Consider the following 23,417-nt stretch of genomic DNA (forward strand, 5'->3'; position numbering starts at 1 on the left):
ATGATAGTGAATTTCCCACCAGAAACTGTGGTGGTCAGAGGAGGTGACATAATATTTTTCAAGTGCTGAAAGAAAAAAATTGTCAGCCTAGAATCCTATAGGTAGCAAAAGAATGAAGCAAAACATTCTCAGATGAAGGAAAACTTCGAACATTTGTTGTCAGTAGACCTACCCTAAAAGAACCACTGTAAAAATTCTGTTAACTGAAAGGAAATGATAGAAGGATCTATGGAACATCAAGAAGAGAGAACATGGCATGAAAAAACATGGGTAAATAAACTAAGTTTACTTCTCCTCTTGAGATTTCTTTATTTTTGATGTTTGGTGCAAAAATCACTATCTGATATGTTTCTAAATGTAATGACATGAAAACATTCATGATAATTATATTACAATAATTATAATAATAATTGTAATAAGGGAAGGGTAAAAGGACATAAAGTGAGGTAGGGCTTCTTTATTTCACTCACGCTGGTAAAAAGGCAGATCGGTTGACTGTGATAAAGTATGTACAAGTATTAAAACACCAAGAACAACCACTAAAAAGTATTCAACAAAAGATACTCAGAAAAATGATAAGTAAAAATAGAATTCTAGAAAATGTTCAAGTAACCCATTGGAGGCAGGAAAAATAAAACATAAACAGTAAACAAAAAACAAAACAGTGAGCATAAGCTCTAACATGTCATTACAGGGAAATATAAATGATCTTAATATACCAATTAGAAATTGACAGAGTGGGTCTAAAAACATGACTCACCTATATGCTTTGTAAAAGAAACTCACTTCAAATATAACAGTATAGACTGGTAGAAAGTAAATGGATAGAAAAAAATTATATTGTGTAAACATTAATCAAAGGCAAGCCAGAGTGGCTGAATTAATATTAGATAAGGTAGGCTTCAGAGCAAAGAAAATTACCAGAGGGGGGAGACATTATATGACAATGATAAAAGGATCAGTCCACAAAGAAAACATAACAGTCCTAAATGTGCATGCATCAAACAACAGAGCTGCAAAATATGTGAAGCAAAACTGATAGAACTGAAAGAAGAAATAGATAAATAGATAGGTGAAGACTTCACTTCTCAACAACTGAGAGAAGTAGACAGAAACTCAGCAAGTATATAGAAGGGCTCAATACCACCATGAACCAACAGGATCAAATTAACATTCATAGAATACTTCACTCAACAATATCATAATACATATTATTTTCAGGTGCCCATGGAACACCTTCCAAGATGGACCATATATTGGACCACGAAACAAACTTCAGCAAATTTAAAAGCATGAAATCAGGCATATTTTCTCCACCGACAGTAAACTCAAACTCAAAAATTATTAACAGAAAGATAATGGGAAAATCTCCGGACACTTGGAAAGGTTACATGCCATATAATTCCGCTTAAATAACATTCTTGAAATGACAGTTTTAGTAGTGAAGAATAAGTTAGTGATTGCCAGGGGCTAAGAAGGAGGTAGAGTAAGAGGGATGTGGGTGTGGCTCATGTTAACATGGCAGCACAAGGAATCCTTCTGATGAAAAAACTGTCTCTTAATTATATCAGTGTTAATATCCTGGTTTTAATATATTGCTGCATTGGGGAGTCTGGGTAAAACGTACATATGATCTCTTTTTATTATTTCTTAAAACTTTGTGTAAATCTATAGTTATCTTCAGATAAAATGTTTATTTGAAAAATAGAGATCTGCAAGTGTTACAGAATTGTTTGCAGCAAAGGAACAAACATTAAACTGAGACTTTCTCTTTTACATAATCAGAGAATTGACTTGAAAGTAAATAACTTTCTCACTAAAACAAAACTACAAAAACTTATGCTAAGATACCATTTTTTACCTATCAGATTAGCAAAAGCCATCAAATTTGATAATATATTTGAGAGAGTATGAGGGAAATAAGCACTCTAATGCACTGTTGGTAGTACTTTTCAGAATCAGAAGGGCACATGTCCTTTGACTTATACTTCTACTTTTTTTTCCCTGACCTCCTTTATTTTTTCCATTTTTTATTATAGTTGATTTACAGTGTTCTGTCAATTTCTGCTGTACAGCAAAGTGACCCAGTCACATATACACACATGCACACATTCTTTTTCTCACATTATCCTCCATCATGTTACATCACAAGTCTCTGGATATAGTTCCCTATGCTATACAGCAAGACTTCATTCCTTATCCACTCCAAATGCTATAGTTTGCATCTACTAACCCCAAACTCCCAGTCCATCCCGCTCCCTCCTCTTCCCCTTTGCTAACCACAGGTTTCTTTCTCCAAGTCCATGAGTTTGTTTCTTTTCTTGCATTTCATTTGTCTTTGTCCTACCGATCTGCTTTCACAATTGCAGCATGGCATGTGTTCATTGTTACACACCGCGGCGTTGACTATAGTAGTAAAAAATTAGGGAAGCCTAAATTTCCTTCTAGGGCACTAGTTAAATTATTGTGCATCAAAAAAAGGGCTTCTATAAAGTCATGAAAACAAAAAAAGAAAAAAAGGAGGAAGCCCCTTACTTACAAATAAGTATTTTTCAAGATATTTTAGGTGCAAAAAAGCCAAGTGCAAAACATTGTATATCCATGCTGTGTGTGTGTGTGTGTGTGTGTGTGTAGCACATACATACATTTAAGAATTTAGTTGTATATAGAGAACAGTTTGGGAGCATACATGAGAAATCACTTTTTTGGAGTTCCCGTTGTGGCACAGCAGAAACAAATCCAACTATGAACCATGAGGTTGCAGGTTTGATCCCTGGCCTCAGGGACCCTGCTTAAGGGTCCCGCTTTGCCGTGAGCTGTGGTGTAGGTTGCAGATGTGGCTCAGATCTGGCATTGCCATGACTGTGGCTCGGCTGGCAGCTGTAGCTCTGATTCGACTCCTAACCTGGGAACCTCCATATGCCACGAGTGCGGCCCTAAAAAGCGAAAAAGAAAAGAAAAGAAGTAACTGTTTTGGAGTTCCTGTGTGGTTCAATGGGTTAAGTATCTCATGTTGTCACTGTAGTGGCACACGTTGGATCCCTGGCCCAGGAAGCTCCACATGCCACAGGTGCAGCCAAAAAGATAATTGCTTTCTTGGAGTGGAACTGAGGTGAAAGACGTGGAAGAAAAAATTTTGGTGTTTCTTTCGAACTTTTAATTATATGAATGTATTAGTCAAAAGCTAAATTTAAAATGTTATAAGTAATTGAGGCAATCTTGTAGTAATGGCATAAAAACTAACTTGTTATTTATATATTCAGCCATTATTAATGATACTGATAGTTGAGACATGTTCAGTTCACATGATGCAGAAATTTGTTTATAATTCTCCATTTTTGCATATATTTATTTATTTTTTCAAGAGGGGTCCTGATTTAGAGGCAGGTGGGGCTTTAGAGAATGGCCAACTTTTATTTTTACTTTTGGCCACACCCATGGCATGCAGGCCAGGGATCAAACCCATGCCTCAGAAGTGACCCAAGCCATAGCAGTGACAATGCTAGATCCTTAACCCACTGAGTCACCAAGGAACTACTACATTTTATTTTTTACAACCATATGTGTAAGTGGTTTCTCTGAATGGAGAGATACAGGCAATATTTAAATTTTATTTTTTTTCCTACAGTATTTCTTTAATTTTCTACAGTGAACACAAGTTGCTGGCTTCTGTGCATTGAACAAGTACAGGGGATATCCAATGCATCAACCCTGATACTAGATATTTTATATATATATATATATATATATATATATATATATATCAGGAAAAAAAGATATTTAAAAAAACTTTGCTCAGATTAATTTGTAGTTTTTTAATGCATTTGAAGTGTAGTTAAATTTTATACTTTAGTTCTGGGCTGTAATAGGTACTAATAATTATTAAGGAAGCCAGTTTTTATGAGTAAATATGATACACCTAATTAATCATGTCATCACGGTGACATTACTGTTTTAACTTTCCCCCAGATCATTTCCAGTCTTGATTTTTGCCACTTCATTTTTACTCTTTGACCTTGGTGTCCCCTCACAGCCTTTACAGTTTCACACCTAGTAGCCTAACAAATGTTGCATAGTGCACAGTGTGGTTGATTTCTTTACTAATTAATTTTTAACCTACTAATTAGGGATCTTCAAATACTTAAGAAAAACTACTAGTGTGAATAGAAAGCTGTAACTAATAATTCTGGCTCAAGCCATGGTTGGTGGAATGCAAAGACTTTGTTCCCCATGTTTTTGCAAAATGAGAAATTTCAGCCTTTTTCCACAGTGAGTTTTTGAGGGGTTGTTTTTGTTTGCTTGCTTGCTTTTTTAGGACTACACTTACGACACACGGAAGTTCCAAGGCTAGGGGTCGAATCAGAGCCATAGCTGCTGGCCTGTGCCACAGCCACAGCAACATGGGATCTGAGCTGCATCTATGACCTATGCCACAGCTCATGGCAACACTGGATCCTTCACCCAGTGAACAAGACCAGGTATCAAACCTGCGTCCTCATGGATACTAGTCGGGTTCATCTCTATTGTGCCATAACAGGAACTCCCCTGAGTTTTGTTTAGTTAATATGTGTCTTTTCATTGCTTCTAGGTAAATCTTACAAACCATTGTGGTTTCATGGGAGGACTACAAAAAAATAAAAGCACTGGATTGACCACACCATATTTTGCTACCTCTACAGTTGAAGTAATATTTCATGTATCAACAAGAATGCCTTCTGATTCTGATGACTCTTTAACCAAAAAAGTAAGTACTGAGAAAAAAAAGTACTCAGAGTTAAAATCCTAGTAATACATAAAATATATAAGTAATTTAATTGATTGAAAACTATTTCTGAGTACCCCACTTTTCACCCAATAATGTCTTCAGAAACAGTATTGTTGCAGAGTAAACTCTTTTTTCCGGAATGATATGATTGAAGGTTAGTTGTAACAGAGAATTTGCCTTCAGGAAAACAGTCATTTGACAAATTGAAAAACTTCTGTATATGTTCAGTTTGGTGAATTGTATTTCAAGTCCCCACACATATGGGTAGATATAATGTTTTCAACTGAGGGGGAAAATTAAAATGTAAATTATTATTATAGAGACTTATAATATGCTTTATCATAAAGTTTAATTAAAAGTAATATAGCAGATAAATGAAGCCTTAATAATAGATTTTACTACCTTAGAATTTATGAGAGTTAGTGGACTGGCTTTTAATGGCCCACATCTTTTAAAACCCTCTTGCTATAGCTGGCATCAGCATTCAAAAATCATTCTAGGAGTTCCATTCGTGGCTCAGTGGTTAATGAATCCAACTAGGAACCATGAGGTTGCAGGTTTGATCCCCGGCCTTTCTCAGCAGGTTGGGGATCCAGCTTTGCCGTGAGCTGTGGCGTAGGTCTCAGATACAGCTCGGATCTGGAGTTGCTATGGCTGTGGTGTAGGCCAACAGCTACAGCTCCAATTAGACCCCTAGCCTGGGAACCTCCATATGCCACGGGAGCTGCCCTAGAAACGGCAAAAAGACAAACAAACAAACAAAAAAAATCAGTCTAATGACCACAGACAGGCCTCAGATTAAAGTTGCATGTGTTCAGTCCATGTTTGTTTTTTTGGGGAAGGAACATTTTTTAAAGTAAACCTTTGTCCAACATTTCTTTATCTTCTCCTCCTTTTCCTCTTCAGTTTATTCAAAGCTGTTGCTAAAATGTAACCAACTTAATATCATATGTCATTTTATTTGATACTCTGTTATCTTTTCTGATATCAAAGCTCTTCACACTTCATTAATAAGCTATGAAAACAATGTTATCCTTATGCTCTTTTGAAAAGGAACATCAGAATTCCTCTCAGATAATTGTATAAGATTGATTTAATACCCTTGATGCTTTCGTTTACATTTTAGAATGCTGTTGGAAATTGCCTATTAAATGAGTAATGGTTAATAAGACTAATACATGGTTGCTAATTAGATTGGAATGAGTAGTAAAGGTGAAAATAATTGATAAATGTAGGAAGGTATAGTCACTAACAGGTTTGATGTGTAGTTTTAGAAGTACAGAATGAAACATGAATACTGAACAGAATATGGAGGAGAGTTGAATTGGAGTGAAACTTCATTAAAACTTTGGTTAAGTACTTTCTTTCATTAATTCATTTTAAATCTGTATGAAAATAAGCCATACTCAAATTAGAGACAATTATGAGTACGGTGCAAAAAGATTTCATGACTCCATGGATACAACTTTTAAACCCCAGAGGAGAGTCTAAAATTAACAGTATCTTCAATTGGATCAAAAGAGCAGAACAAAGTACATCATTTTCTGTTCAAATGCTCTTTTTTTTTTTTTAAGAAAATTATGTCAGGATATTTTTACTTCACTATATTAAACCTGATGATTATAAGGTACTTGAAATTTTATTCCTGGAACCTTTGTAGAAATGTCAAATAAGATTTCTTACTTCCTTCATAACCATCACAAAGTTCTGTCCTTAATTATTTAAGAAGAATCTAAAGTGGATGTTTAACAGTCCATTACCATAACAAAATTAATTTTGGAGATGATAACTCAATTTAAGAATTGTTAAATGGTTGAGTTGTTAAAATGACACCCTTGTGGTGAAATTTTTAAGTATTGGATTTATTAGAGAATTTTGAGAGATTAAACCTTAAACATTAATAGTTTGTTGTAAGTATGGAATTTTTTATTATGGTAAAAAGTATATATAACATAAAATTTACCATTTTAACCATTTTTAAATGTACAGTTCATTGACATAAAGTACATTTACATTGTTGTACAGCTATTATAAGTATCCATTTCCAGAACTTTTTCATTTTCATTTAGTTCAAAATATTTTCTCATGAGAATTCTTTGACCCATGTGAATTTTAAAAGTGTGTTTTTTAATTTCCAGGTATTTTGCTCTTTTCCAGCTATCTTTCTTTCTTTCTTTTTTGATTGTTATTTCCCCAATATAATTTTTCCAGCTATCTTTCTATTGTTGATTTCTAATTTAATGCCATTGTGGTCTGCGGGCAGTCATCATATGTTGTTTTTTTTTTGTTTTGTTTTGTTAAGGTTTGTTTTATGGTCCAAATGTAGCCTAACTGGTGAATGTTCCATGCGAGTCTGGAAAGAATCTGTAATCTGCTATTGTTGGATGAAATAGTCTATAAATGTCAATTATATCCAGTTGATTGATGGAGCTGTTGAGTTCAACTATATTCTTAGCAATTTTCTACCTGCTAGAGTTCTTTCCTGAGAGGGGTGTTAAAGTCTCCAACTATAATAGTGGATTCTTCTGTTTTCCTTGCAGTTCTACCAGTTTTTGCCTCATGTTTTGACATACTATTCCTAAGTGCATAAACCCTAAGGATTAGTTATGTCTTCTTGGAATAACCACCTCTTTATTATCAGTTTATGCCCCTCTTTATTCCTGATAACTTTCCTTGCTCTGAAGTCTGCTTTATCTGAAATTAGTATAGTTACTCCTGCTTTCTTTCATTGCTGGTATAATGGCATATCTTTCTCCATCCCTTTACTTTTAATCTACATGTGTCTTTATATTCAAAGTGAGTTTCCTGTTGGGGCTTGGTGTCTTTTTGTCTCTTTGTTTTTTTTAGGGCCACACCTGCGGCATATGGAGATTCCCAGCCTAGGGGTCGATTTGGAGCTATAGCCACTGGCCTACACCACAGCTACAGCAACATGGGATCAAAGCCTCGTCTGTGACCTACACCACAGCTCACAGCAACGCTGGATCCTTAACCCACTGAGCAAGGCCAGGGATCGAATCCGCATCCTCATGGATACTACTCAGGTCCGTTAACCACTGAGCCATGACACAAACTCTGGGCTTGCTTTTTTAATCCACTCTGATAATCTCTGTATTTGGACTGTTGACATTTAAAGTGATCATTGATATAACTGGATTAATAATTACTGTATTTGTTACTGTTTTCTGTTTGTTATACTCCTGTTCTTTGTTTCTATTTTTGTATTTTACATTTTTTCCTGCCATTTGTGATTGTAATTATGCATTTTACATGATTCCATTTTCTCTCCTTTCTTAGCCTATCATTTATACTTTTTTCTTTTTCAGTATTTTTTTTGTCCTTGCCCTAGAATTTGTACTGTACATTTTCAACTAATCTAAGTCTACTTTCAAATAAAACTGTATTGCTTCACTGCAAGTACCTCGTAACACAATATGCCTAATTCTTCCCTCCTGTCCCTTGTATCATTGCTACCATTCATTTCATTTATACATAACCATGTATATTCATAAGCATACATAATCAAATACATTGTTGCTACTTATTATTTTGAAGAAACTGTTACATGTTAGATTAATTAAGAATAAGAAAAATAGGGAGTTCCCGTCATGGCTTAGCAGAGACGAATGTGACTAGCATCCATGAGGACATGGGTTCGAGCCCTGCCCCACTCAGTGAGTTAAGAATCCAGCATTGCCATGAGCTGTGGTGTAGGTCACAAACATGTCTTGGATCCCGAGTTGCTATGGCTGTGGCGTAGGCCAGTGGCTATAGCTCCGATTCGACCCCTAGGCTGGGAACCTAGGCTGTTTTACATATAGTAGTGTGTATATGACCCCCCAAAATAGAATAAGAAAAATAAGTTTTTATTTTGCCTTCAATTATTGATTCTCTGATGCTCTTCCTTTCTATATGTAGATTTGAATTTCTAATCTATGTCATTTTCCTCTCTGAAAAGCTTTTAGTATTGCTTTCAAGGCAGGTCTGCAGGTAACAAATTCCCTCAAATTCTGTTTGTCTGAGAATGTCTTTATTCTCCTTTACTTTTATAGGATAATTTCATAGGGTACAGAATTCTAGATTAGCAGTTTTTTCTCAGTACTTTAAATATTTCACTCTCTTCTTGTTTGCATGATTTCCGAGAAGTCAGATATAATTCTCATCTTTGTTTCTCTATAGATAAAATACATCTCTCAAGATTTTTTTCATCTGTGATTTTCTGAAGTTTCAAAGTGGTATGCCTAGATGTGGTTTGGGGTCATTTATCCTGCTTAGTGTTTTCTGAGCTTCCTGGATCTGTTGTTTGGTGTCTGACATTAATTAGGGGTAATTCTTGGTCCTTATTGCCTCAAATATCACTTCTGTTTCTTTCTCTCTTTTTTTTAAATGACTGAATTATTTTTTATTTAATTTTTATATTTTATTGGAGTACAGTTGAATTACAATGTTGTGTTTGTTTCAAGTGTACAGCAAAGTGATTCAGTTATATGTATACATATATCCATTCTTTTTCAGATCCTTTTCCCATATAGATTACAGAATATTGAGTGGAGTTCCCTGTGCTATGCAGTAGGTCCTTGTTGATTATCTGTTTTACATATAGTAGTGTGTATATGTTAATCCCAAACTCCTAATTTATCCCTTGCCCCCACGTTTCCCTTGGTAATCATAAACTTGATTTCAAAATCTCTGAGTCTTTTCTGTTTTGTAAATAAATTCATATGTGTCCTTTTTTTAATATTCTGCACATAAGATATATCATATGATATTTGTTTTTCTCTAACTTACTTCACTTAGTATGATAATCTCTAGGTCCATCTATGTTGCTGCAGATGACATCACTTAAGTCATTTTTCTTTTTGCTTTTCAGTTTTAGAAGTTTCCTCAAGCTCAGATCCTTTTCTCAGCCATGTCCAGTTTCCTAATGAACCTACCAGAGGCTTTCCTCATTTCAGTTACATTGTTGTTGTTTTTGTTATCAGTAGCATCTCTTTTTCTTTCTGAGAATGTCCATCTCTCCGCTTAATTACATCTTCCGTCTGTTCTTGCATGTTGTCTACTTTTTCCATTAGTGCCCTTAGCATACTAATCATAGTTGTAATTCCAACATCTTTGCCATAACTGACTCTGGTTCTGATGCTTCTTCATTCTCCCACACTTATCCACACTGAATCTCTAGCAATTTGTCAATGACAGTTCAGATTTTCCTATTCTGGCAGTGGTTCCTACAGAGGTTTCTTCTCCATTAAGTTGTTATTCTTAGTATTTGCCTGCCTCCAATTTGGGGGCAGCAGTCTTCCCCATGACCTCACTTCTCTGATCTAAGAAAAGTACCGCAGTTGATTTTTCAGTTGTTTAGCTTTTTACTTGTTATTGGGACAGAGCAGTAATCTCTTTACATGCAAGGCAGAACTCTGTCCTCCTAAACAGAAACTCTGTATCCATTAACAATAACTCTCCATTACCCCTTCCACCCAGCCCCTGGTAACCTCTAATTTACTTTTTCTATTAATTTTCCACTTCTAGATATCTCACAAAAGTTGGAATCATACAGAATTTGTCCCTTTGTGTCTGTCTTATTTCTCTTAGCATAATGTTTTCAAGTTTCATTGATGTTAAAGCGTGTCAGAATTCATTTTTTATGGCTGAATAATATTCCATGATACATATATACATTTTATTTATTCATTTATCTGTTGATAGATCCTGGGTTGCTTCCACTTTTTTTTTCTTTTTTAGGGCCCTGCCCATGACATATGAAAGTTCCCAGGCTAGGGGTCAATTCAGAGCCACAGCTGCTGGTTTACACCACAGCCACGGCAGCACAGGATCTGAGCCGCATCTTCAACCTACACCTCAGCACATCAACACTGGATCCCTAACCCACTGAGCGAGGCCAGGGATCAAACCTGTGTTGTCATAGATACTAGTTGGTTTCCTTACCACTGAGCCATGACAGAAACTCCCTCATTTTTTAGCTATTGTAAATAATACTACAGTGAATGTCGTTATGCAGGTATTTGTTTTGAGTATCTTTCTTCAGTTCTTTTAGGTACAGACCCACTGAGTGAGGACAGGCTTTGAACCCATGTCCTCATGGATACTAGTTGGATTCATTTCTGCTTATGTTAGGAACTCCCAGTTATATCTGTTTTATCGAAGGAAATTACCCTGGCTAGATAGGCTTTTTCACTCGAACCCCTTTAGGGTTTATTTGTTGTATTGAGAAAATTTCAAAATGTCACTTCTTTCATATGTATAATACCTACCACATTAAAAAAAAACTGTCAAAATTATAAATAATATGTAACAAAGTGATATCATTTTGGAAGGTATTGTTATTTCTTCAACTATTAATTTAAGTCAATTTAAGTAAAATCTGTTCTATCATGGTTGAGACTAAATTGAAGCACATTTCTACCTAATTCATTAGAAAGGAAAAATTTACCTAGTCTCATAATTCAGTATAAATTATTCTAAACCTTCTTTTCATAAAAATCAAAAAGAATTTAACATTTATTTATCTATATACTGAGTTTTCCTTTTTTGTATTCTCTAAGACTCTTGCTCTTAATCTGTTCTTCAGAGCCCTAATCTGTAAGATTTTTCTAAGTAACAGGCTTATATTTTAGGTCTATTATAGTATCAATTTCTTTTTAATAAAAGGTTAAATGTTTAAACTTAATCATAGAGACCAGTTGTCTTATAGCAGTTCTCCTTAATAAAAAATCTCTTTCTGTACTGGTATTTTTTCTCCTGAATTTAATAAATTCCACATTAGTGGTAATAAGTTGAGGCCTAGAACATGTGTCCTATTACAAATGAACAATTGGATATCATTAGGTTGTCCCCCTTTCCTTTGTACATATATCTTTAGGTGTGTTAATCCATTCAGTAGACACATTAATGAGCACCGGGTTGAAGTGTAATATTGAAGGAAGTAAGGCTTGTTGACCTCAGCATGGAGTTTAATACCTCTAATTAAATTAGGTAGTCGACAGTCAGTATAAAGAAATAGCCGTGCCTCTGGCAAGGTAGAATTATTTATGACTCTGGTTCTTTGTTTTAAACTTGGTAGGAGAAAATCTTTTATATCTATTTTATAGAAACTCATTTTAGTTTTCACTTTTGGTTCAAAATATCATGTGGTGATTTTGTAAATGATTTTTAAGCATTTTATTTTCTCGGAATGAGAGGTAAAAGTCCTTGAACCTCTTTAAGTTTAGCGTTTTGTTTCTTGAGAAGACAAGCTTTTTCAAGGCTCAAGATGGTAGCAGCAAAATTTTTACAACATAGACTATACTTTTTAAACAAATTAACAATACATTCAGTCTAATAAAGTAGTCTCTCAAAAATATTATACCATTATATCAAAAATCCTGATACAACCCCAGCCCAAGCCATCTCTTCTATAAATTATCTCTGAGGAAGATTGACAGAAAATGGGTAAAAATAATTTCCACTTAACTGAGTTTATTCACCCCTAAAAATCAAAAGTGCTGCAAGCATTGGTATAAAGTGTTCACAGGAGCTTGTCTCATTTCCTCTGTCTCCTTGTTGTAGCCACTTGCTGATACTCTGCCTCATAGGTAGCTGAATCATCCTTTTAGGAGTTTGATGAAGATCAAGTTGAGATAATTGTAACCTACTTAGTTGGACTCTCTAGCCCATCTTTCATTTCCTGGACCCCCCAAAAGAGGGGAAAGAGGCATTTTATTTAAGTCACTTCCCTCTGAAATATACTGTTAGTGTAATGGACAGCAGTTCATTTTCTGTTTTGAAATTTGGTCACTACAGTTTTGCAAATAAGTGAGCTTTGTAGAACTGTTTGGTCTGATTTTAACTTTAAATCTGTTTTTCTTCATTTTATCTAGAAATTCAGTTAAAATATACTTTACTTTCCAAAGCCCTAAGTATGCTAAATGTAGTCTGGAAAAGGAGTTAAAAAACAGCTTTAAGGAATAACAGCAAAAAGTTTTTCATTGTTTTAGTAAAAGTGTAGTTAATACAATAGTTAAAAAATGCTGTGGAATTAGTCCCAAATAGAGCCACATTACCTAAAATAATTCTATTTTAATATCATAGACTCTACCCTTAACCCCAATTTCTATAAATATACTCCTGATGACAAAAATAGAAGATAGAGAAACCGGGGAATATAAAATGGTTCAGAGTAAATGTATCTCACCACTGTGAATGGTTTAATTTTGATGGTATAGCAGTGGCTTCTCACTGCATGTAGAATACAATTTAATTCCTCACTGTGGCCTTCAGTGCCTTGCAAGGTTTGGCAACCTGCCTGCCTACCTCTCTGATCTCATCTCCTGTCACTTTCCTTTTCGTTTATCACAATCTGGCCTCACTGGCTGTCACTCTAACCTGCCGACATGTGAAGCTTATTCCCATCCCAGGAGCTGTATCATTACTGTTTTTTTCCATTTGAAATACCCTTTCACCACATCATTAGGCTTTCTTGTCTTCATTTTTCTGTTCTCAGACCCATGTGACAGTTCCTCAGAGAGACCTTTCCAGACCATCCTTGGTGAAGAAGGTCTGTCTACCCAGTAACACTATCATATTACCCTGTTTTATATTTTTATAGCACTTAGAACCATCCAAATGGCATATCTAAATAAAGCCATAATTGCAGACAATTATATTTTTATGCTGTATACTATGTAATAATAGAAAAAAATTGCCAAGTAAGTACTGTCCTAGGATCTTATGGGGGTTTTTGCTGAGCCTGCAGCATGTGTTAAGTTCTCAGGCAGCAGGGATTGAACCTCAGCCACAGCAGTGACAACGCCAGACTCCTAACCAGTAGCCAGGGATCTCCAGTGATATTACATTTTTAATGGTTTATTTATTGACTGCCCAGTCTGCTGAAGTATTACATACAAGATGCTGTGCCTGGGAGTTCCTGTAGTGGTGCAGCGGAAATGAATCCGACTAGGAACTATAAGGTTGTGGGTTCGATCCCTGGCCTTGCTAAGTGGGTTAAGGATCCGGTGTTGCTGTGAGCTGTGGTGTATGTCGCAGACGGGGCTCAGACCTGGTGTGCCTATGGCTGTGGCATAGGCCAGAGGCTATAGCTCCGCTTCAGCCCCTAGTCTGGGAACTTCCATAAACCTCGGGTGCAGCCCTAAAATAACAACAACAACAAAAAAAGGATGTTGTGCCTGTTGCTTCTAGAAACTTCTCCTAGTTACTAAAAATGGATGGTACAGACAGCAAGTGAACAATGAAAAGGTAGGAAAGTATGTTTTTTCACACGATTTAGGAGTATGTGATAGTGTATGTTTTTCCACATATGTGTCTAAAAGATTGGGGCAAAGAGTGAGGGCTCGGAGCACTGAGTACTACTCAGTTTCAGTTTCCACATGTATACCACTATCTCCTGAAATAACTGCCTAACCTAATTAACATCTCTGCTCTCTTCAAGGTCCGTTACAGATCAGTTGTCTGTTATTTGCATTCAGAGAGGAATATTTAGAGCATTATCTATACTATTAGTTATTCATTGATTGCTTAGTTATTTTACTATGTTTCCTCCATTGGATATAAAGCTTTGTGAAAGCAGAAAATGTGTCTGTTTTTCCTCACCATTGTACCTTCTTTAGCTGGCACAGTGCATTTAGTTAGCTCTCAATATTTGCTAATGTCTAAAAGAAGGTAGATAGGAACGAGAGAAGAAGGTAGGAGGAAAGTCTTAAGAACTCATAAACTAGTCCAGGCGTGTAGAATGACTAGCATCTGACCTAGAGCAACAGTAGAGGGAAATAGGAAGTACAAAAAAAAAAAGGAATATAATACTTGATAAAAATGAAGAGCTTATCAGAGATACTATAAGGAAAACAGACATTGAAGACTTTCAGGTTTTGAACCTGAGTAACTATGATTTATTTTTGGGTTCTTTTAACAGAAATGGGTAAGTCAGGGGGTAAGTTGATTTTGTAAAGCAAATGATATAGGTACATTACATGAATTCTAGTCTTCAGCTCCAAATGAATGATATTTCACTGAGGAAATCTAGAATTGACGCTGGAGTCTCTGCTGATAATCATGGAAAATGAGATAGGCAAACATCTGATTTTTACAAAAGGACATGGGACAGATCACCAACTACAAAAATAACTAACATTCACGAGCTCCATGTCAATGCTTGGCAAAATAGGATTATTAAACAGATGGTTTGTGAGCACTTAGGTAATGAAGTAGTGATCACCAGGAGCCACCATAACAAATCATATCAAAGTAACTTAATTTGTTTTAATAGGATTACTACATCAGGGAAGGCCTAGACAGTATAAAGCATTTAACTAAGTCGTTTGTTGTGGACAAGTTAAAGAAATGTGGTCTTAATAGTAGTTCAGTAATATGTTCATGACCGGTTGTATAATTATATCAAGAGACATAAATTAATTATTTAATGAGAGGCAATATAGGGAGGTGGTTAAAGTATGGTTTCTGAAACTAGCCTGCTGGGGTTTCAAACCTGGCTCTGCCATTTACTAGTTACTTGACATTAGGCAAGTTACTTTATCTTTTTAAGCTTCAGTTCCTCACCTGTAAAAATAAGATCAATAATAACTATACTTACCTTGTAGCATTGTTGTGAAAATTAAATTATCACAAGCACTTAGAATAGAAAGCATTTAGTAAATGCCGGATATGCATTTAACCAGAAAAGACATGTGTAATGACTTGCCATAGGGCTATTACCTAAACCTGTCCCATTTGACATTTTTATCCAAAATCCAAATAAAGATATAAGAATTTTAGTTAAGGATAACCCAAACCTGGAAAAGAGAGAGCCAGCATATTGAATAGCAGAATCATACTAACAAAAGACCTTGCTAGGCTTAAAGATAATGGAAGCTACTATGGTAAAGTTTAATAACAATACAGGGAAATCCTCTCAAGTTCAAACAGTCAGTTGTACCTGCTTAAATAAAGATTGTGGGAGTTCCCTTGTGGCACAGTAGGTTAAGGATCTGGCATTGTCCCTTCAGTGGTCCAGCTTGCTGCTGTGGCACAGGTTTGATCCCTGGCCCAGGAACTTCCGTATACCATGTGTGCAGCCAAAAAAGAAAAAAGAAAAAGAAAAATTCTGAAAGATTTGAATTAACTATAACTTCCATTTGAGCCAATATTGTAAACACACAGAAAATAATTGAACAGAACAAAAGAGGTAGTCCCACTATGGGCTGGTTGTATTAGGACATATAATGGTATTACAATTTAATAGAAACACTCCGTTGGGGGTGGGCCTGGCACCTGATCTGTCATGGCCCTTGCATTCTTCCCCTCCCAAAAAAAATTTTTAAAAAGGAAAGAAAAAAGAAACATCAGTAAACTGACGTAAGAATCCAGGATAATGAATAAGTTTGTAAACTATAAGAAGAGGAATGCTTTTAACCTGGAAAAGAAAAGTCGAAATATGGAGTTCGTGTTGTGGTGCAGTGGTTAATGAATCCGACTAGGAACCGCGAGGTTGCGGGTTTGATCCCTGGCCTTGCTCAGTGGGTTAAGGATCCGGTGTTGCCGTGAGCTGTGGTGTAGGTTGCAGACAAAGCTCGGACTCTGGGCTCAGATCCCGCGTGGCTGTGGCTGTGGCTCTGGCTTAGGCTGGCAGCAACAGCTCTGATTAAACTCCTAGCCTGGGAACCACCATATGCTGCCGGAGTAGCCCTAGACAAGGCGAAAAGACACACACAAAAAAAGAAAAGTAGAAATATATATTAGACCCATCTTCAAATATCTGAAAAGATAAAATTTGAAGTACAGATTGGATTTACTTTGTAATTCTTATTTTGGAAGAATTAGCTGCAGGAAGGCAGATTTTAGCCAAGTGTAAAGTAGTATCTAATGATTGTAGCTCTTTTAAAATCAGTGAGCTGGAGTTTTCCCCCCACTGTGGTACAGCAGGATCAGCAGCTTCTCTGTAGCGCCAGAGGTTCAATTCCCAGCCTGGTACAGTGGGTTAAGGATCTGGCATTGCCCCAGCTGCAGCATAGGTTACAACTGTGGCTCGGATCCGATCATTGGCCCCGGGAACTCCATATGCAGTGGGGCGGCCAAAAAAGGAAAAAGCAAAAACAATAACAACAGCAACAGCAAAACAAAAACAAAAACAAAAAAAACCCCAAAAAAACCCACACCCAATGGGCTGATTTGTGAATTTGTAATCTTTCCAACTCTAGAAATATCAAGCAGAGGCAGAATTACTTCTCAGAGATATTACAGAAGTTCCTGTATTAGGTAGGAAATTAAAGGTTTAAGGTCTCTACCAGTATTAATATTCTGTGGTGTATAGAGGACTTCAGTTTTCTACATGCTGAATTTCATTTAACTGCTTTATCTTCATAAATTATGATAATCTGCACCCTATATCATATACCTTGAATTCCAATGACTTCAACAGCTGTTGAAGTGAATTTAGAAGAGTAGTTTGGTTGCCAGTCATTTTATTTATTTATTTTTGTGTATGTGCTTTTTAGGGCCATACCTGTGGAATATGGAAGTTTCTAGGCTAAGGGTTGAAATGGAGCTACAGCTGCCACCTATACCACAGCCACAGCAATGCCAGATCCAAGCCACATCTTCGACTTACCCCACAGCTCACAGCAATGCCAGATCTTTAATCCACTGAGCGAGGCCAGGATACTAGTTGGATTTGCTTCTGCTGTGCCACAACGGGAATTCCTGGTTGCCAATCATTTTAATAGACCTATCCCGTGTTCAGAATTATTTTCTTTATGATTTTTCTTTTTTTCCATTATCATTGCTTTATAGTGTTCTGTCAATTTCTACTGTATAGCAGAGTGCCCCAGTCACACATATATATACATTCTTTTTCTCACATTATCCTCCATCATGGTGAGTCGTAAGTGATTAGATATAGTTTTCTGTGGTATAGAGCAGAATCTCATTGCTTATCCACTTCAAATGCAAGAGTTTGCATCTATTAACCCCACACTCCCAGTCTATCCCACTCACTCCACCTGCCCCTTGGCAACCACAAGACTGTTCTTCAAATCCATGAATTCTTATACTCTATTTCAGAAGTGCTTGGCAGAGCTCCCATTGTGACTTAGCAGTAACGAACCCAACTATTATCCATGAGGATGCAGGTTCGATCTCTGGCCTTGCTCAGTGGGTTGGAGATCCAGCATTGCCGTGAGCTGCGGTGTAGGTTGCGGACACAGCTCAGATCCAGCATTGCTGTGTGGCTGTGGCAAAGGCCCACAGCTATGGCTCCAATTTGACCCCCAGCCTGGGAACCTGCATACGCCCAGAGTACAGCCCTAAAAAAAAAAAACAACAAAAAAAAAACCACAGAAGTATTTGGCATCTGGACGTAGGAACACCTGAGTTTTTGGAGTATAGAAAAATTTGATGAGTATGCATAGGACACAATCTTTAAGTCCATAAGAGAAAAGGAATAGATTAAAATATAGAATACATAATATATAAAGTATTTATGTCAAATGTCAAACATACTTTTGAAATCTATTAACTGTTAACCACTCAAAATTCATATTTTCAGTAGTCTTTCAAAAATTCTAAGATACCTGGCAGTGATTAGCAATCTCAATTTTTGTTTAATTATAGCTGTTTTTAAAGACAAAGATAAAATCGTGCCTACTGTAACAACGTAAAATATTTGCTTTTTTAGCATTTGTATATAAATAAGGGATTTTCTAGAAACTTCTTCCTTAAAATGACTGAACATGTTTGAAATTACTTTATTATATGCATGGTTCTGTGCCACAAGGATCTTCATTACACCACATCTTGGTAAAAACATATTATTCTTTTCCATTAAACTTCCATAACAGACTTTTAATACTCTGTGGTAGATACTTGAGGACAAGCTTTCGTTATAAAATAAAACTACAGTTGCCCTTTCTCTCATTTCTTTAGATAAGTGGGCACTAGAAATTATAGATAGCTTTGGCAAGAGTTCAAGGGTTAATGTAGCAGATAAATAAAAGGAATTTTCTGTAAATTGAGACCTGCATTATTTCACTTGTCTTGTCTTTCCTAACCTAACTCATTTAATTTTAAAAAGTAAATACTTAAATTCTTCCTGACAGTGTGCTCAGCTTTTACTATCGTTTATTACTTCAATTATACTTGATATCACTTAGAACAATCTGCCATTTGGAAATCTCAGTATAGCCTGGAGCTTAGTATTAGATCTGGCTGCTATTGTAACATGTACAGCATATGACATTAATGTATCAAAATTAGATTGAATCATCCCTCCTGGTTAAATTTATTTCACATTTCTTTTGTATTCAGTTAACATAAACCTATTAGGGAAGCTGACACATGGGGATGGCTGTATAGGAAGGATATTTTTAAAGTATTTTGATTAAAAAATGAAATTACAGAGCCATGGCTTTTCTGAATTGTGTAATCTTTTTTTGTTTTTTAAAAATGTCACAAAGCACAAGTCCTACATTTATAGGTGTGGGTGTGTGTGTTGTAAATAATGATAATTAAAACTTACACATTGTTTTGATGTTTGAAGTCTATCATCATGTATTTAGAGCAATGAATACATTTATGGCTTCCAAAAAGAAGAAAGAATTATTTAATCCACTTAAACCTAAAAAAAAGTCCTTAAGAGAAAACAAAAAATCTTTAAAATGTATTTTTAAAGTAATAAATTCTGGTCTATGGTTTCAGCTGGGTGCTGTCTTATAATAGCTACTGCTGTCTTACAGTCTATCAAAGAAGAGAGGACATTTCTTACTTAGCAATGTAAAAGTTCAGGGATTTGCCTCGTATTTTTCAAATACTTAATGACATTCATAGTGATTAGAATTTTATAGATTGGTACTGGAGACTTTTAAGAACCATTAGAACACTGGTTCTTGGCTTTTTTGTATTTTGTAGTTCTATTTGATAGACTTCCTTCTCAGAAAAATATACAAATAAAATTTTCAAATATTCATAGATCCCTTGAACCCAGGTTAAGAACTCCATGGTTAAAGGGTAACAGAAGAGAGCCTTCCATAAATTGAACGTAATTACTTTCTTTGTTTAAATTACACATTTAATTATTTTCCTGCCCTTAAATCAAAATCAAAATAAATTGCATATTTCAAAAACAGAAATTGCCTTTATGTTATCCCACACTAAAATTATCGATGACCCTTAATCTGATTTTCTATTCCAAACTTTCCTGCCTACAATTCGCCAGTTTATCTGAAAGTAATAGATAAGCCCATGTGAGATATGGACTCAAATGTTTGTAGTCGCAGAATCAATAAATGCACTAAGATAACCAAATTTTATATTAATATCATGTTTATACAGTAATCTCTATGAAGAAAACTCAATGCTGATGCATATTAAGTAGTTCCTTTTTCTAGTAGCAATATAAATACAACTTTCGGGTACTTTATTTTAGTCATCATAATGCCAAAAACACCTTTGTAAGCACTAGAGGTATTTAAATAACATCTTGAGAGGATGTAACAAATTTTAAGAAGTCTACTTGGAAGAATTTCAAGGGCAAAGTTTCATAGGCAAAGGAATGGAAATAAATTTGTTAAACCAAATATAATCAAAATAGGTGATTACCCAATTTATGAATTATTTACTTCTTTTACTTCTCTCTCTGTTGCCTCCTTTAGGTCATTTCACTGCTTATTAGCACTTCCAGAGAGTAGGCAGGGGGAAAAAAAAAACAGGCTTAAATTAATCTTTGTTTAAAATACTCTTTTAAACAATCTTTTTAAAAGTTTAGTAGTAGAGAATTGGTGCAGTTTCCGAAAAGAGTATTCGGTCTGTATGTGAATATTTTAAATCCAATTTCTCTCTTTCCCATTGACTACAGACACTTGAAACTTATTTGGTCTTCTCCAGTGTCTCCTAATGTCTTTTGAGTGTTTGTGTTTTGCATGTTGTTAAAGATGATCAAATGAAGTTGTTAAAAAATTTTAAATTTTCTTTACCTGTTAATCTTTTTATAGAATATGGTTATGTTAATCTTTTATAGAACATATTTATAGCATGTTGTCAGTAGCTGTATGACTATCCTCACAGGGCTTTTCTCAAGCATTATTAACTATTTTCTTGGTTTTCCAGTTGAGACATTTAGGAAATGATGAAGTACACATTGTTTGGTCAGAGCACACTAGAGACTACAGGAGAGGAATTATTCCTACAGAATTTGGTGATGTCCTTATTGTAATATATCCAATGAAAAATCACATGTTCAGTATCCAGATAATGAAAAAACCAGAGGTAAGAACTCCTTATCAATCCTATTTTAATATGTTCTGAGTTCTCTATTGGTTTGTGAGTTTCTTTCCCTCTTTCAGAAGGATTAGACCAGGCATCAAGATGTGCAAATTCATGGGGAGATGAGACACAGATTCTAGTGGCTCTGTGAATTGTTGTCTAAAACTAGTTAAGAGGAAGCTAAAAAAGGGAAACTAGAAAGATACTGTATTCGAATGGGAGAAGGCTAGGTAGTGCCAGGGTGAAAGTTCCTTTATACTAAGCTCACAAAAAGACTTACCTTATATTAAGAAGATGATTTCAGTAAAAGACAAAGAAGTTATCATTCCCTTTAGAATAGGAGTGTATGATCCCTATATTTTTACTTGATATATCTTGTTAACATTTCATGATTATTTAGTAATGTCACTTAATAAATGAGAATTCTACGAAGTTAAAAAAAAAAGGCAAGTAGTTCTAGTTGGATGTTTATGCCATAGGGCTGAAACAGAAGTATTTTCTTTCAAAACAATAAATGTTGGGTTATGTTTTAGTGTCTTTCTTTTTTTCTTACTGAATACTTTTAGTTTATAGAAAATATATATTTTTTTTTATTTTATTTATATATATATTTTTTGTTTGTTTGTTTTTTGGTTTTTTTTTTTGCTTTTTAGGGCTGCAACCGCAGCATATGGAGGTTCCCAGGCTAGGAGTCCAATTGGAGCTACAGCTGCCAGCCTACACCACAGCCATAGCAACATCAGATCTATCTGCGTCTACCACCGATACCACAGCTCATGGCAACGCCAGATCCTTAACCCACTGAGCGAGGCCAGGGATCGAACCCATCACCTCCTGGTTCCTAGTCAGGTTCGTTTCCGCTACACCATGACAGGAACTATGAAAATCTACTTTTTGACAGTTGTTTATGGATCTTCAGAATTTCTTAAATTGTTTTGCATGTGTGAATTTAAGCTTATGGCCATTTTTTTTAGGGTTCATCTAAACCAGAGGTTGGCAAACAATGCCCCACTTCCTATTGTTTTTGTACACCCACAAGCTAAGAATGTGTTTTACCTTTGTAATGGGTTTTTCTTTTTTGAAAAATTGAAGAATACACAGCAGAGACAATATGTGGCTACAAACCCTAAAATATTTACTGTGTTATCCACAGCTCATGACTTTGCCTTCAGCTGCCATTTGTACCAACTGTGTTCAAATGGAGTAAGTTTTGAAGCTGTCGGTCATATGTTAAAAAAATGACATAATTTTTTTTCTAATAAACCATATAATAAAATTTTAAACTAGCGTTTTAAGTTTTGTGGTAAAGCTGGCATCTCATGAAAATGATGAAAAACTAACTTGCTGCCTATAACAATGTGTATCTTTCCTGTGTTTACTCAGTGGAGGAAAAGTAATTTATTTCCAGTGTTAGATTTTTGTATACAGTTGAGGCTATAAAAGTTTGAAACTTGACAGGTAATATAAATTATTTAGTCAGTTATGTGAAGCACATTCTTTTGAATGGAAACCTTGTAGACAGACCATTGGCATTTTTTTTGTTTATTGTCCTATTATAAGTGACCCATCATGGAAAAGAATTTTAATAGTATTCTACTGAAGAAAGACCTAAAAAGGAAGCGGAAAGACTTTTGTATGCAAAGTGTTTTGATGGTTCTTATTTGCAACTTTCCTCCAATTTGAGTATAAAATTGTGTTCTAATTTCTCAATCAGGTTCCCTTCTTTGGTCCACTTTTTGATGGTGCTATTGTGAATGGAAAGGTCCTACCCATTATGGTTCGAGCAACAGCTATAAATGCAAGCCGTGCTCTGAAATCACTGATTCCATTGTATCAAAACTTGTATCCTTTTTAACAGTATAGTTTCTACTCTAATATATTTCTGCTTTCCAAGGTAACTGCTTATGTGTTGTTAAGACCTATGAGTTTCTATATATTAGTGTACAGATGATGGAGATCCTCCCCAATGCTTAAGCAATTATGACATTTGAATAATGTATTTTCTTTTATACAATTTTAATCAATTCTTAAATCTTAGGTTAATTAATTAGAGCCCCCTTATGTACTAGGCTTTCTGCTAATCTGGATGTGCAGAGATAACCAAAACAGTTACTGCAGAGCACTCAATCTCAGTTGAGGAAATGCACTGTTTTCAGTATGTAATAGAATTGTGCACAGAGTGTTCTGGAAGTATTATGACAAGGGGCTTCTCAGCTGGAAAGGGTGGTATCAGGAAACACTACTGAGAAATGTAAGGATTGAGCCAATCTCGAAGAATGAATAAGAGTTAATCAGGTCGATGAGATTGAGAAGAGCATTCCAAGCAGAGGGAACAGCATAAACAGAGACATGGAAGTATGAGAGGACATGGAGTGTTTAAGAACCTTGCTTC

The 23,417-nt window shown here is 35.4% G+C and overlaps 1 protein-coding gene across 16 annotated transcripts in view; it reads left to right on the forward strand.

Annotated features, from left to right (window-relative positions):
- RALGAPA1 (Ral GTPase activating protein catalytic alpha subunit 1) overlaps window positions 1-23,417 on the forward strand; it is a 231,707-nt gene that overhangs the window by 181,461 nt on the left and 26,829 nt on the right. For all 16 annotated transcript variants that reach the window (XM_021099156.1, XM_021099149.1, XM_021099150.1 and 13 more), the window contains 3 exons: window positions 4,589-4,744; window positions 20,870-21,028; window positions 22,740-22,867. In XM_021099156.1, coding sequence (XP_020954815.1) covers window positions 4,589-4,744; window positions 20,870-21,028; window positions 22,740-22,867 — 443 coding nt within the window. The remainder of the gene's footprint in view (window positions 1-4,588; window positions 4,745-20,869; window positions 21,029-22,739; window positions 22,868-23,417) is intronic.

The sequence above is a fragment of the Sus scrofa genome, chromosome 7 (assembly GCF_000003025.6).
Source record: "Sus scrofa isolate TJ Tabasco breed Duroc chromosome 7, Sscrofa11.1, whole genome shotgun sequence".
NCBI classification, from domain to species: Eukaryota; Metazoa; Chordata; class Mammalia; order Artiodactyla; family Suidae; genus Sus; species Sus scrofa.